Here is a 15944-nt window from a genome sequence, read left to right as displayed (position 1 = left end):
GAAATTTTGCATGTTGTTAGGTGGAATATTTGAATGGCTCGTCCCTCTTATTCTCTGCAAACAGAAACTGGCTAAAGTACTATAAGCATGGCTGTAAAACTGGTGATTTGACTTGACCTCGTACTGTTATCAAAGTGACATTTTAACAGTATTTGCTGCAGATTTCTCTTTTCAAACATGAATATTTTGTATCCAGGGCAGACATCAGCCTTTCAATTTAATGCATCTTCTGTTGATCTGTCAAAATAACTTTCAGTCAGTCATTTAGAATTTGATTTTCCCTGACATTGCTCATAACATTTCCTAATTATCTCGAGACTCACGCTGTCACCCTCTGAGTATTCGCCTATGGGTGCCTCATTGAATAATTAGTAATTGGTACCCTTTATTTCTAGTTTTAAGCACATCCCTTTAATATATACTGGAGCTGGTGAAGGCGGAGGCAATGAGAGACTCGTCTCATACTGTTGAATGTCAGTGCTGCCTCTCTCTGTCTCTTATGAGAGAGCGACTTCAATGACATTTATTCACGATTATTTGACTTCCCATTGGAATGCTGCAAGACAGCACATGAATTGTACTGCTTGTAGGAAATAAGTACTGCTTTATTGATGCATGGGTTAGCTCACTTTAGACTGGCGTGTTGTATTAGGTGTAGATTCATGCTGTGTGTGTGTTTGTCTGTGTGTGTGTGTGTTCACTCTGATTGTGCATTGCCTGAAATGCCTGAAATACGAGTCATGTAAACCCAGAGTAATATCATTTTCCTTGTGTGATGCGATTGCACGTGCGCTACGGTGCGTGTGTGGCACCAGGATTTGTATGTGTGTGTGTTTCGGCGGCACTGTCTCGCTGTAGTGCTGAATTGAGCCCATCTCCAGGGTGCAACTCAAATTGATTAAATTTGCCAGGTAAGTTGAGGGGCTGACTTGAGGCTCCAAGCAATTATTTGACTGTGGCTAAACCTGGTGTAAAGAACAGATTCTCTTGTTCTTTCATTCTGCCGTTTGGTAATAAAGTGCAGATCTGTTGTCAAAAAAGAACTACAGCTTGCTGCTCTTGAGAATGTGTAACCTCTGTAATCTGATGCTCCCTTCAGTACACAGAATATCAAAAATGGATATATCTTCCCCTCGATACAAAGACTGCGGTCTACATTCATGCTCCATTGTTGTCTAGAATGGCTTTAGTCTTTGCGTCACGCAGTTGGCCTGAGCTTGCTGGTCAAGGTCTATTTGCACTGCTGTCAATTCTCATTATCACTCTCATAATCTGAATATTTTTAAGAGAGGAGCTATCATACTGTGTACAGACAAAATGAAAAAATCTTCATATGTTGTAGACATTTTGAACAGTCTTTGGAGAACTTATTTCATCAGGTTTACAGTTGTTGAGGGTAGGAAACATGTAGGAACTGTATATGCAGTGTGCTCGATGGCACACTTTAGATATCCTCAACCTCTTAACGGGAGAATCTCCCAAACTCTTCGACTTGTGAGCCCTTAAAATAAAGCACTGCCTACTTGTATCCCACCTTTAAGGTACCCTGTGGAGTCTTGAGCCAAGTCAATAATACGTTGGGTATATCTTAACAATACACATTGTGTATTTCAGAGATCTTGCAAAGCCGATTTCTTTGCACACTTTAAATCCTGTTTTGATTTGCATCCATAATGGGTAGCTTGCAGTCTTCTTCTTCGCTGCTTTATTTCAGCATTGCCTTGTTTTTTGTGTAATACTACCACCAGCTGTCAATCAGTGTAATGGCATTGAACTGACATCAGGAATGTGTTTCCTACGCATGAACGTGCATGGTATATACAAAAACACTGGCCGACTTGTAAAAGCATCGCTCCCTAGCACTGCTAGTGGTCAGAAACTCCTCCTGGCACCTTTTAAAGTGGGATTGAGGCTTTTAATTATACATAAAGATTATATAACTTACAAGGCCTGATGAGGTCATAGTGTTGTTGATTTCATCAGTGTTTCATTACTTCAACAACTTAGTGGACACTGTAGAACATCATTTTGTGTCACAGAAATATATACTTTTTGTAAGTATCTTAATCATTTTGTGACCCCTCATATTTACAGTTATCTAATCACGTCATATTTCCTGATCTCCAGATTGTGAATCACTGTCTTAAGGTGATCAGTCTGCTTTGCCCTCTTAGGTTCAAGCCTTCTAGTCCATCTTTTTCTATCAAAAATCTAAGCCCTTTCATCTTAGTATTTTTGACAAGCACCAAGTCTACCCAATTCTTAAATAACAAAAAAATCGTATAATTTGGAGTCTCTAACAGCAGAGAGCTAGTGAGCTGAGTGTGAAACACATTTCCTGTCTTTCAAGTGTTATGATTGCAGGAAGTGGCATCTGTGCAGTCTGCGGAGGGAACAGCTGGCCAGACTCAGACTAAGGGGTGGCCATTAGCTGCCCGTGCACAGACCTCCCAGGAGCACCTGGGAAAGATGGCCAAGAGGCAGAAAGGCTAACATTTAATTGCGCTAAAAATGGCTGGTAAAATCTCCCTGATGGGTCAAAATGGTTGCCCTGGTGAGATGAGAAGAAGTGCGGGATTGAGGTTTTGTTGCCGTCTTGACAGGGGATAAATGAAAAAGGACTGAGGACAGAGAAAGGGCTGATGTTATGACAGGTGTCTGAACAAAAGGGACACTCGGCAAACGATCAGAAAAGGCAGGCGGTCAAATTGACTGTCGACAAACTGAATTGATCAATTGTCTGATTAACCACCACCACAGTGCAAGGATCACACATTTTCAGTTACAGCAAGGCAGACACCATGAAGCACTAGCTCTCCTTCTACTTCAGACTCTTGCAGCACAGGTCCTCATGTAACCTATTCAGCGCTCTACCTACCTGGCAATATTCACGTTGGCAGATAAGTTAAATTAGTAATGATTGTGCCGCTGTTGAGCATATTGACTTTTTTTTTTTTTTTGCTCTGCTCCACAGAAGCCTTCTCTCATGTACTCAGGTCTGAACTCTTGAAAATCCTAACTTTTGATGACTTTTTGTAAATACATCCACTTGCAGCTCTCTTGTCGCTGATGCATAATAAAGATCTGTACCAGTAACTGACCTTAAATCCACTTCAGGAGAGCTTTTGGTAAGCCGAGGTAGGGCATCCCCAGGCACACTCTTGTATAACGTAATCTTCCAGACATATGAAATAAGCAGCAATGGTGTGTTTTAACAGGTAGAGTTAGATAGTAAGCTTTCTTAGCAACAAAAACTATATCAAAAAGAAACTTTATCCATATATCTGATTGCTGTAATTGAAAATTCTAGCTGCACTGTGAGATTTTTATCCAAACTACTTTAAAGGTGCAGTGTGTTCAGCCACCAGCTGAAGTCATATCCCAAACAAATAGTGGGCAGCATATCACCAGCTAGCGGTCGTTTTAGCTGACTCTGTCTGGACTGGGAGCTCGAAACACCGATGGGTTGTTGCCGTTGTTTGATATCGGACTACCACCTCTTGAGGTACAATGTGGCTAGGAGCTAGCTGGTAAGCATGCTAACTTCAGTAGATATTCCTGCAACACGTCAAAACTGTTATTTCTTCACATTGTGTTGATAATTTGAGTTAACTTAACTAATGTTTCAAACTAAAATTCTTACATATTGCACCTTTCATGTTGATGGCAAGGCAATCAATGAATGAGCTAACCTCCTCAACAATTTTATTATTATCTTTAGAATATATGCTTTCAGGTTGCAGTTTTTAATTGATGCTGTTATGACTTTGTAAACCCTCTTTCCTATTCTAAGACTATGTTGAGACTGCAAGCCAATCAGATTAGTTACTCACATCCTATCTTTTAGACAGACAGTCTGCACAATTATTTGCAATGGAGATCCATCATGTCGCTTTCAAACAATCACAGAGTCAAACAAGTCACGGAGCGGACAATTTATTTTAGTGCTACTGTCCGTGATTTCTTCCATACCGCTCTGACTTTAGCAGCATGGATTTTGTTTAAAAATGTTTTTTTTCTTTTTTACTGTCAAGACTTCCTAAAAGTACAATCAGGAAATGCCAAAAAATGACTTTTGGCTGGCAGTCTGAACCTCAGGGCGAGAATGCGACAAGTTGTATCACAAAACATCCCTCATGCTGTGTTTTCTTGTGATTCTTTTTGGTAGATTTTAGAGCTTTTCTCATTTGTTGAGTGGCAGTATCATTATAGAGGACAAAAGTAACTTACAGAAGTAAAAAAAAATATGAAAAGAGTGCAGCTGTAAAACCAGAACAAGCATTAAACATTCACAAAGGCTTCTTTATGAGTGATGTTTTAAGACAAAAAAAAAAAAAAAAGATAAGATGTTGGGTTATATTTAAAGTCATTGTCAGTTTGTCAACTGGCAATTACATGGCTCTCCTAGCAATATGCTACAATAAACTAAATCAACTCTTTTAACCATCCTCCTCAGTGCCAGGAGCTGCTGTCGGCTCAAAGTACTTGTTGTGATCATTACACAAACATCGTTAGACTTAAGACTTGCGATGGCGTCAGAAAAAAAATTGAAGAATTTTCTTAATCAAGACTCTTCAAAAAGAAGTCATCAGTAGGCGTTAGAAGTAATAGCTATCGTCTGAAGTGCAGTGATTGCGTCAATACTGTCCCTACAGGGTACACCCAGGGTGTTGTGTACCTCCCAGTAGTTTTATTTAGTTCTGTTCTTGAATTTTACTGGTGCATTACAGTGTGTTACCTCAGAATTGCTGCCAACAAACTTTAATGTGTTAGTATATGTGATGTTTTTTTATTTGTCGGCTGAGGAAAATATGTATTTGATTGTAATATTCTTACATGTTTAAATGTTATTTTCTCAACACGGGAATTCAAAGATATGTCTTGTTTAGTGGCCTAATATATGTGAAATTAAATGGTGGATATGTATATTTAGTTGTTTTTACAAACTCTACTTTATTCATATACCATGTTCCTTTTTGAATTCAAGCTCATGTTCAATATTTATTTGCTTCTCGGATGCTGCAACTTCTCTGATATCGCGTGGATCTCACGGCATGTTTCTTTTCTCCCCTCCTGTCCCATGAAAGAGCATCAGGAATTTACAAGTATTTTCTTGGTCTTGGCTTGACTTTCCCTGTCTTCTCCGCTCTCTTTCTTCTTTACTGTAGATGCTTTTTGTCAGACCCTTGTCGACACCCTGGAGGGCACACCTGGTCTGCGCTACATTTGGAGCACCTTCAAGCCGTTATTGCAAGGGAAAGTCCTCTACGCACCTGATACACCTGCTGCTCGCCTCATAGTGAAAGAGGTGAGTCTGGAGAGAAAAATGTACTGTATTTAAATGCACACTGACATTTCATGCACTCCTGTGAAAGTAGCTGGGTATCTTGCTCATATTGGTTTATGATATATACAGGTTTAGTGGTTTAGTACAGGTTTTTTTTATTATTTGTTTTCTGGGTATATTTGAATATTCTGTGTACACAGGATCAGAACAATTTTCAGTGAAGAAGCCTTCCTGTGGGGGAATGAAAACCACTGGATGTCACACACAGTTGCCACCTGGGACAGAAAATAAAAATAATACACAAGTTAGTCAGGGGGCCTGTTCAAGGAACATGGCGAATGTAATGCATTTTCATGACATGACATTTCTCCAAGATATTAGCATCGTTTTGATAGCTGCATAAGCAAAACAAACAACAGGCAGGCAGTGAGGGGTTTTGCATTACGAATACATAATGAGTTCACAGCAAGTGGCCCGGTGCTGGCACAGGAGGCCCTTTTTCACACCAGACATAGATTGTTTACAAGTCAATGTTCAGGGGTAAATAACCCCATTTACATTTGTCACCGTGGGGGGTGGCAGTGTTACAATGTGATGAGTTCCTCTAGGGATTAGCTGAAATGTTCAGATGTGAAGTACTTTCATGTCTGGATTGGCTCAGAGCGAAAGGAAGAGGCTCAGTGGGTATGCTTTCAGTCAGGGTGAGGTGAGATAACTGGATTGTTAAATATTGTTTTTCTTCTTTTGTTTCAGGCAAATAGCACATTCACCGCCTTGGCCATGCTCAAAGAGCTCGCTGATTCGTGGGATGAACTCGGGCCACGTGTCTGGGATTTCCTCCAAAATAGCCCTCGAGTCGAAGCAGTTCGGGTAAGAAATTGTTCTATTGTTGCAGAAATCTTAAAGGTCCCTTATTATAGAATGTGAGATTTTTATTTCTTTTTTGGCCATAAAGCAGGTCTGAGTGCTATATAAATACTGTGAAGTATCAAATCACCAAACCCACAGAGAAATGCACACAGACCTTATTCAGAAACTGTACCCTCAAACGAGCTGTCAGGACTTTGGTGAGGTTGTGATGTCACAGCTGATATCAGAATCAGAATCAGAATCAGAATCAGAATCAGCTTTATTGGCCAAGTATGTGAAACACAAACAAGGAATTTGACTTGGTTTTTCTTCGCACACAATGTACATAGACATAGACATGAACATAAACAAACATAACAACATTCAACTAGAAGGAACAAGAACAACAAAGAACAGTGAGTTAAAAAGTGTTCAGAAGTCCGGACTATTATAAATATATAAATATATATTTAAGTATATTTATATTATATTATTTACAGTGTGGATATGTGTTGTTCAGTTATGTACAGGTAGAAATATATAAATATATATATACATATAAGGTGCATATGGAAAAACAGTGGGCGGGGCCTGCTCTGCACAGCCTTAAAGAGACTAAATAAAAATAATATAAAAATAATTTGTTTGTTGAACATTCAAGCATGTAAATATTTTCAAGTAGACAGCCAAAACAGAGGTATGAACTTGAATAAGGGCATAAAACGGGAAAGTTACACATGTTTTTCTAATTGTAAACCTGTAATATACAGTCAGGTACTTTTGGTTTCAATTGGTTAGTCTCAGTAACAGCTTTTGTATGATAGTGTTTCACATGTACCTGTACAGAATTTAAAGAAATAGTCCAAAATGATTGAAAATAAACTAAGGGCGTCCTTGCCCTGAGTTAAATCAACACCAATGTCATATAGGTATGATAAATATGAAGCTCCAGACAGGAGACCAAGTGCTTAACATTAAACTTGAAACGGGGGGGCATTTAGCATTGTGCTATTCAAAGGTAAAAATCTGCCTACTAGCTCCCCTAAAACTTACTAATTAACAAGAACATGTTGATTATTGAGTTGTGTCTTTTATTTTAAAACAACAATATGTCATTTACATGTAGGATGATGGGCTATTTTTTTTGTTTAAAAAAATATTTTTATTTTAACAATTTTCTCCTCAAGATAAATAGTCTATCAAATCTATCTTATTTTTTCCCCTTTCTTAACTACATAGAGGACACATTTGCTCCTTTTTCTACTTTCTACTTCACTGCATTTTCCTAGTTGGGCTTGTCATAAGACCCCTCCCTTCACAGCGTTTTTGCAGCCCACAAAAAAAGCAACAGCATTTGAATATGTAAAGCAACACAAAATCCTTTAGCTGCTCCCAGAAATCCTGGTATTTTTAGTAAAAAATCAGTAAAGGAATGAAAACCGCAAGCCTCATATATATTGCAGGTGAGAATATACATGTCGTGTATATCAATTTGTTGCACCTTCTGTTAGATATGGAAACGGAAGGAGGAAAGTAATTATGGATAAGTGCAGGATAATTTTCATCCGGGCAGAAAGGATTATCTATAGAAGTAGAGGACATGGACTCTTCGCCACCACTTCTCCCTCTCCCTCCCCCTCTTCTTCTCTCTCTCTCTTTGCCTCTCGCCGTATTTCCTTGACACTGACATTACTCCAGTGTCACTCCAAATGAGCTTATAGGCAGCTGGAGGGAAGCAGACATCGGGAGCTCCATATAGCCAGGGTATTCATTACCCTAGCCCTAACCTTTACACAAATGGGCCGGCAATCCTCCTTTGTCTTCATTTTCTCCCAGCCCGGCTCCCTCGCTCTGCACCTCTCGCTACGGAGCTGGTGGCTTCGGAGGTTTGTCATCTTCGGAGGTCCTTCAAGGTCGCAGACTCGTTTTGCGTTGATGGACCAATTACCATCACCACCACAGCTACATTTGAGATAGAAGATGTAGGGTGTAGAGCTGGATAGAAGAACGTACTGCGCAGGAACAGCTCACAATCAACAGTGGTTGTAAATATGTTTGACATAACTACACATGCCGTACACAGTGTTTACACGTTGGAGTTGTAAGCTTTAAGGTTTCAGCCCTGGCTAATTTGGTGACGCCTGTGGTTACCATGGTAATAACAAGTGCAGTTTAATGCTGCAGGTCTTTTGGAGCAGAGCGTTTACAGTGCAGCCAGTCTCACTTTGTTCTGATAAAGAAGCCAGTCAATAATCTGCCTTTTCCATCACCCCGTGAGTAACTGCAATCTGATTCCATGCTGCAAATGGAAGTAGTTCATGTAGTAGTCTCCACACAACAGCGGGACACAGTAAAATTAATAACCTTTCTGGGAGGTTGGAGGTGACATTCCAGTTTAACTCTTCATCTAACAGCTACCTATGGCTGGTCCGTCTTGTTCCATGTAATGCTGAAAAGTTATCCAGTGTCCAATAGCGGTGAAAATGTTCTGTTCATTTGTGATGAGCATTGATTAATTTTGTTTTCTTAAAGTGAGGCAGCAGCAGTAGGATGCTCTGTTTGCATTCATTGTGAACAGTAAACAGTCAGGCTGTTATGAGTAAGATACAATTACACAGGTCAGACACGTGCCTTGTTTCCTGTAAATCTCTGGTGTGTTTTTAGCCAGCTTTAATCCAGCGCTGGGATGGCAGACTCTGCCACTATCAATAAAAACTACTATACAGGGAGGGGAATTACTAAATGCAAATACATTAACTGTCAGAAAAAGTGTTGGAAAATGGGGTTTGATTTCATTAAAATAAAAAAGGATTATAACTTAACTCAATATGTTAAAAAGTGCTTTACGTAAGAACTGGCAGTCTGTCAATTTCATACTCCAAACCAATTGGGGGCAGCTTATTCAAAGAAAGCCGGGGTGTCGACCCCTATAAGCTAATAGCCAACATTACCAGTCGTTAACTTACCGATCCAGAAGAAACCTTTATTTATATATATATATATATATGTATGTATGTGTATATATATATATATGTGTATGTGTATGTGTATATGTATATACTGTGTATATATATATATATATATATATATATACAGTCATGGAAAAAATTATTAGACCACCCTTGTTTTCTTCAATTTCTTGTTCATTTTAATGCCTGGTTCAACTAAAGGTACATTTGTTTGGACAAATATAATGACAACAACAAAAATAGCTCGTAAGAGTTTAATTTAAGAGCTGATATCTAGCCATTTTCCATGGTTTTCTTGATAGTAACCAAAATCACTTAAGTTCTTACATCAATAGCTATGGCACTGTACTGCCAAAAACACTGCTTTTAAGCATTCCATGTTTTCTTTTCTGTTTGCTTTAAACACATGATACACACAGGAGTTAGTACTTGATTGCGTAACCATTGTTTTTGATGACTGAAGCCATGCGTCTTGGCATGCTCTCCACCAGCTTCTGACATTGTTCTGCTGTCACAGCAGCCCATTCCTGTTGCACAAATTCAAACAAATTTGCTTTGTTTTTGAGCTTGTGGTTCTCCATTTTGAGTTTGATGATTTTCCATAGGTTTTCAACTGGATTCAGATCTGGTGATTGAGCAGGCCAAGGCATGGTGCGAATGTTGTGGTTCTCCATCCAGGCTTTAACTGACCTTGCTGTGTGGCAAGGGGCATTGTCTTGTTGGAAAATCCAGTCATTCGAGGCAGGAAAGAGTTTTCCAGCTGATGGAAGAAGACTGTTTTCAAGAGTAGCCCTGTACATGACCTGGTTCATTCGCCCTTCACACAATTGCATTTGCCCTGTTCCACTCATACTGAAACAACCCCAGATCATCACTGATCCACCCCCATGTTTTACTGTAGGGGCAAGACAGTCTGGTTTGTAGGCTTCTCCAGGCCTCCTCCTAACCAGTAAGTTAGCTGGAGTGGGCATCAACTCAAAATTGGATTCATCACTGAAGAGAACCTTAGCCCAATCATCAACAGTCCAATCCTTGTGATCCCTAGCAAAGAGTAACCGGGCCTTCCTGTGCCTTTCGTTGATGAAGGGCTTCTTCCGTGCTCTGTGTGACTTCAGACCAGCTTCAACAAGTCGGTTTCGAACTGTCCTTGCCGAACAAGTCACATTTCTCGACAGTGCCCACTCATTTTTAAGGTCCCTGGAGGTCTGACGACGATTCCTGACACAGGAACGGACGAGTGCACGGTCATCTCGTGGGGTAGAGAGACGTTTCCTGCCGCGGCCAGGTAGCAATTTGGTAGTGCCGTGTTTGGCTTGTTTTTTCTTGTTGTAATGAACAGCTGTCTTGGAGATCTTTAGTTTTTTTGCTACCTGTCTCTCACTCATGCCAATTTCCAGCAGTGCCAAGATGGCTGCCTTTGTGGCTTCACATAATTCTTTTGTTTTAGGCATTATGTGAGAGCTGACAACTTCTGAGTTGTGCTATGGCTTGAATGTCAGCAGGAAACCACTCTAAGCCTTTGCATGTGCAGTGCTGCTTATGACATGAAATGGCCTCTTATATACCCTGGGAATACAATTAAGCTTAAGAATGTCAAATAGGACATAAAGTATTATGTGATCAGCTGCATTTTTTGTCGTGTTCATTGTATTATACCTTTAGTGGTACCAGGTATTAAAATGAACAAGAAATTGAAGAAAACAAGGGTGGTCTAATAATTTTTTCCATGACTGTATATATATATATATATATATATATATATATATATATATATATATATATATATATATATATATATATATGACATTGACCCTGTATATGTAAGGCAAGCCAATACATTTCACTCCTCTGGAAGATCCTCTCATGACAAGCCATGTCATTTGAGACATGACCAAGCTTGTAACTCTGACCCACTGAAAATTATGATACTGAGCCGGTTTAACAGTTGCAGTTATTTTGCCAGCGCGATTCTGCTGCTGCGATTTCAAAATGACTCAGAGACTTTGAAATACACGCATTTTTGAGGGGTCATGTCCTTAATGTTGCACACACAAAGATGGATGTACTGATTTTTCTTTTTTTTTTTCAAAAGGTCACATGCAGCATAGAGATTGCTTAATTTGACACTGTGTCTTAAGGTTAAGCAGAATATCATCAGAAGTGTTGACGCTGAAATGCCACTGCACTGGCCAGAATATATCTGAATCTCAACTCAGGCTTTCACACTTCAGAGGCTGAATTCTTGATGGACGTACAACCTTTCCTCTCCAGTCCAAACGGTCCACTTTGAATTATGAACCATATACATTCAACTCCTAGAATGATTAGTTTGAAAGCAGTAGGTGCTTTATTATCCCTAGAATTATAAATGGTATTGAGCGGATATTTTGATTTACTTATTATCTCAGTGGGTTTAGTTTCCTTTTCACTTTTCCTCCATGCACATGTCTATAATCACTGCTATGTTTGGTTTATTTTGTTTTTGTTTATTATTTTAGTTTATGTAGCAACACCGTCATTACAGGAACAGTGCCATATTCATATTTGTACTATAATTTCACAGCAGCATTCATACTGGGTGGGTGGGAGTGAGGGGTAATTGTTGGGGCTGCTAACTCGAGGGCAATGCATTTGAACCAGCGGGTGGGTGTAAAATTGTCTTATAATGTAAGAGCTATTGTTGGAGGAGTTCAGAACATTTATTTCTGACAACAATAATACCTGTGCATATTTATGTCTTGCATATATGCAGGGCTTAAGTGCAGCAGCAGATATATTTGCTCCCAGATCAACATGTCACCTTTATTAATTCATCACATAATTAGAGCAATTGCAGTTAAATACGTGACCCGAGATGACTGAAAGAGGCTTCACATACATGCCTCTTATCATGTTAGTGAAGGGGATCGAGAGGAGGGGAATAAGCATTTGCCTCCATGTCTGCTTTGTGCTCTTGTATTTTGTGTGTTATGTTTGTGGGTTTGCATACAGGCAGATTTGATTTGCATTAATTTTCACACTACTTAATGTATGTTCATGCAAATATGCATATGCTCTGTGTGTGTGTGTGTGTGTGTGTGTGTGTGTGTGTGTACTGTACATTCATAATGTATGCTGTACATGAGCACTTCTCGGCCAGGAGAATAGTTGATTCCCAGAGGCGGAAGTACAACAGTGCCATCTATCTTAACGCTCCTAATTAATTCTGCAGAAGAATGAATGTCACTGCCACCAATGAACAAAGCTGACCTCCCACACTTTCTCTTCAGATTACACTGCATTCCTGACACATCCATTCTAACCCTCTCACTAGTAACCAGAATTACTATAATTAAACCCATATTCTTGCCTTTTTAAATCAGACTTTGCTGGCGAATCCGGTGTTTGCTGCTGTCCTCAACCAGCGTCTCGGCGGCACGGGTTGGACAGCCGAGCGGCTGGCCAACTTCCTATACAATGGACCTCCAGAGGATCGTCCACCCGGCATGCAGCCCTACGACTGGCGAAATATCCACAACACCACTACCCAAATCCTGAAGCTCCTCTCCAAATTCCTTGGTGTATGTAATTCTTGTGTCTATTTCATCTGTACTTTTATGAAATAGGTAGCACCTCATGAACCTGGCTGCCAGCCCACTCATGCACCGGAGGGTTCTGTGACCTCTCCAGTAAAGTGAGAGATTTGATTAAAAAGCACAGACTCTCTGACATTTTAGATTTTTTAAAAACATAATTCACACTGGTAAGAAAATTGGTGAAACATATTTTCTCTGCCCTCCCTCTGCTGCTCTCGTTTAGCCTCTCCCTCCTATGTTATTTATTCGATTCACCTGATATTACCCATATGATATCTTTGGTTGGAGTTGGCATTAAAACAAGGGCTGTGTGACCTTTTTTAAAGCACTTGAACAAAAGAATCTCTCTGTAAAAATAAGTTGTGAAATTCTAATGTTTCAGCCTTTTTTTCTGGGTTGTTAGTTTGCCAAAAACATGATTCAGATGATTTAACATTAGCCATGCAGAACCACAGCAGCATCATCTTCCACATTTAATATACATTAGATTACAATTTATTCATAGCATCTATTATTTTCCCATTTTTATGTTTTCACTTACAGACTTAAAGGTCCCATATTGTATAAAGTGAGATTTCCATGGTTTTTATTTGATTATAAAGCAGGTCTAGGTGCTATATAAATACTGTGAAAAGTGCCATATGCTCTATCCACAGAGAATTGCCCTTATTAAGAATCTGTGCCTTCAAACGAGCCGTCTGGTTGTGACAGTCACTGCCTGCCCCAAGCATGGCTGTGGCAGAGCTGTTTTAGAAAAATGGTGGGTGGTGCCTGCTCAAGCTTGTGAGAGCTGACCAATCAGAGCTGACTGGACTTTTTGGGAGGGGGGCATACAAAAAACAGTCACTAAAGTGGAGGGTTCAAACGGAGGAGAAATATACTGTAGGTGCTGCAGCAATGGACAGTATGAGGAAAATAATTTGTTTTCGATTTTTTTTTTGTAGAACCCTGAAAATGAGCATAATACAGCATGGAACCTTTAAGGCAGTGATCTGGTAAAAGTCCTGTATCCCTGACATAATTGCTACACTTACTCCTGCGTCTTACTATTTACAACTGTGACACAACTCTGGCAGAACATCCGGGGTGCTACAGTTTGTAAGCAGGGTGCTTTGTATCTGAGACACAACGTGTCCATGTTGAGCACAGTATATTTTGTTTCTTAGCTCTTTTGTTGCTGTGTCTGTGCTCTGCTGCTGTTCAAACCAAAATCAAGACTTTTCCAGTTGACATGTAGTTTTTTTTGTTGTTTTTTTCTCGCTGGCTTTATCAGTGTGTGTGTGTCTGTGTGTGTGTGTGTGTGTGTGTGTGTGTGTGTGTGTGTGTGTGTGTAACAAGCAAAAAAAAAGGCTTCGATCTTTTATTCATTAAACTTTAATATCCTCGACTTAGCAAACTGTCAAACACGCAGGAAGATCTGTCACGACATTGCTTCCATGATAATCATAAAAAAACATTGTCATGAGCCTGACTATAGAGAATCTGTAAAGGCATCAAACAGAGTGGTGTAGGAACACTCACACTGTTGACATTGATATATTGATCTGTGGCACAGTTTGCAGCAAAACCCTTCTATCCCCACGTAGTGTGATCAAACGCATCTACAAAGCCCACCCACACCCCCTGACACGTGCAAAACACACGCGCACACACACATGCACCCACGCGCACACATACATATAATATCAATCCACAGGCAGGTAAAATGGCAGGTTGGGCCCTTGGGGTTAGCTATACATGGCCAATGAAATTCCAACATAATACAATCTATTTTCTAATAGAAATTGCATTGCTCAAAATGGATACCAGGGTAGGGACCATTATTAGACAACCTCTACTGTGGTGTCCTCTTGTCTGGGTGAATACATCTGTGGGGAAATGGGCAGTTTCTTTCAGTCTCGGGCTGATGAGTGTATACTTTCAGCACTGATAAGGCGATGTAAGCAGGTACAGTAGAGAAAAGGGCAATAATGCAATATAGTTATGTAAATTAGGCCCAGCATGATACTCTTTATAATCTGTTTTACTGCTGGAAAGAAAATGTCTTGTCCATCTGATGAAAGCCATAATTTAGCCTTATTCAACTACTTTTTTGTTTACTGGTTTTGCATGCATCCTCTGCATTATAAATGGCAAGCACAATCCCTCTTTAGAGCAAATATAGCAACTATAGCAAGTAGAAAAAGTAAATGCCTTGATAATGTGTTCAGAAATGACTCATTTGTATCTCTGAAATAATAATCTGTGTGAGCAAATTAACAACTCAAGATCAATGCCCAACAATCTGTGGTGATTTTATAATTGGCATGGCTTCTCTCCATGGTGCCACCACCGGCATAAACACTGCAGAATCAGGCTGCATCCCTCTGATAGCACTGGCCCAAATTAGAGCCGCGAACTGCTGCTGCCCAGCTTCAAATATGAACTGCCCCACAATTTTATACGATCATGATATTAATGGTGGGATTTATGGAAAATAAATGTGAGGTGCAATAGTCATGTAAACTGCAACAAGTCATTATGAAGGAGTTCATGGCAGCAGTAACAGCAGTAAACAAAACTGTAGAATAATACTTCAGAAATCAGTTCTTTATTGTGAATGATGCATTGCAATATCGTAATATTTTGCTTGCACTGTAGAAAACACAAAAATTATCAAGTATCTTTGACTTATTTCTGGTCAAAATAGCTCATTACACTTGATATAAGATATATAGCATGCACTCACACAGCCACTCGACAAGCACATCGTCCAGTAACTTAATCAAACGTTTGAAATGTCATTGGGATAGAACAGCATTAATCACTTAGCTATAATTCTGTAGCATTCACACAGGCATGACACTATCATGACCAGAGCAACTTAATGTGTTGCCCTGGATGTTCCTCTGAATTAGGCCAAGATGGGATTGGCAAGCTATCAGTCAGGCTAGTTTCTCAGGCCAGAGCCGGAGTCAGATGGTTGAAATCTGACAGCTTAGCCTTAGCTGCCCCAGTGGTAACAAAAAAACAAAAACAAAAACACCACCCAAAATGCATAAAGTATCTCACTTTATCTTTTCTGGAAACATCTTGATTGAAAAGGCGTGTAGAGACAGAGAGTGGTGCTGATATTTAAAGATTAAATACAGACACGAGAGGCTCAAAAGGCCATTTAGAAACAAATTAGACTGATGTTCAGCTACTTTAAATGAACATGTGAGAACAGCAATCTGTACTGCTAGTCGGTCCAAATGATGATGAAGTATATCATCTTATGTTAGT

General features: G+C 39.7%; 1 protein-coding gene across 1 annotated transcript in view; it reads left to right on the top strand.

Annotated features, from left to right (window-relative positions):
* The window catches only part of LOC141003260 (phospholipid-transporting ATPase ABCA1-like), a 183300-nt gene that overhangs the window by 50474 nt on the left and 116882 nt on the right, over positions 1–15944 (top strand). Inside the window, 3 exon segments of the mRNA XM_073474568.1 lie at positions 5169–5308; positions 6041–6157; positions 12468–12665. Coding sequence (XP_073330669.1) covers positions 5169–5308; positions 6041–6157; positions 12468–12665 — 455 coding nt within the window.

Source organism: Pagrus major, chromosome 10, assembly GCF_040436345.1.
Source record: "Pagrus major chromosome 10, Pma_NU_1.0".
NCBI classification, from domain to species: Eukaryota; Metazoa; Chordata; class Actinopteri; order Spariformes; family Sparidae; genus Pagrus; species Pagrus major.
The sequence above is the reverse complement of the archived record's forward strand: the minus strand, read 5'-3'. Positions and strand labels throughout refer to the sequence as shown.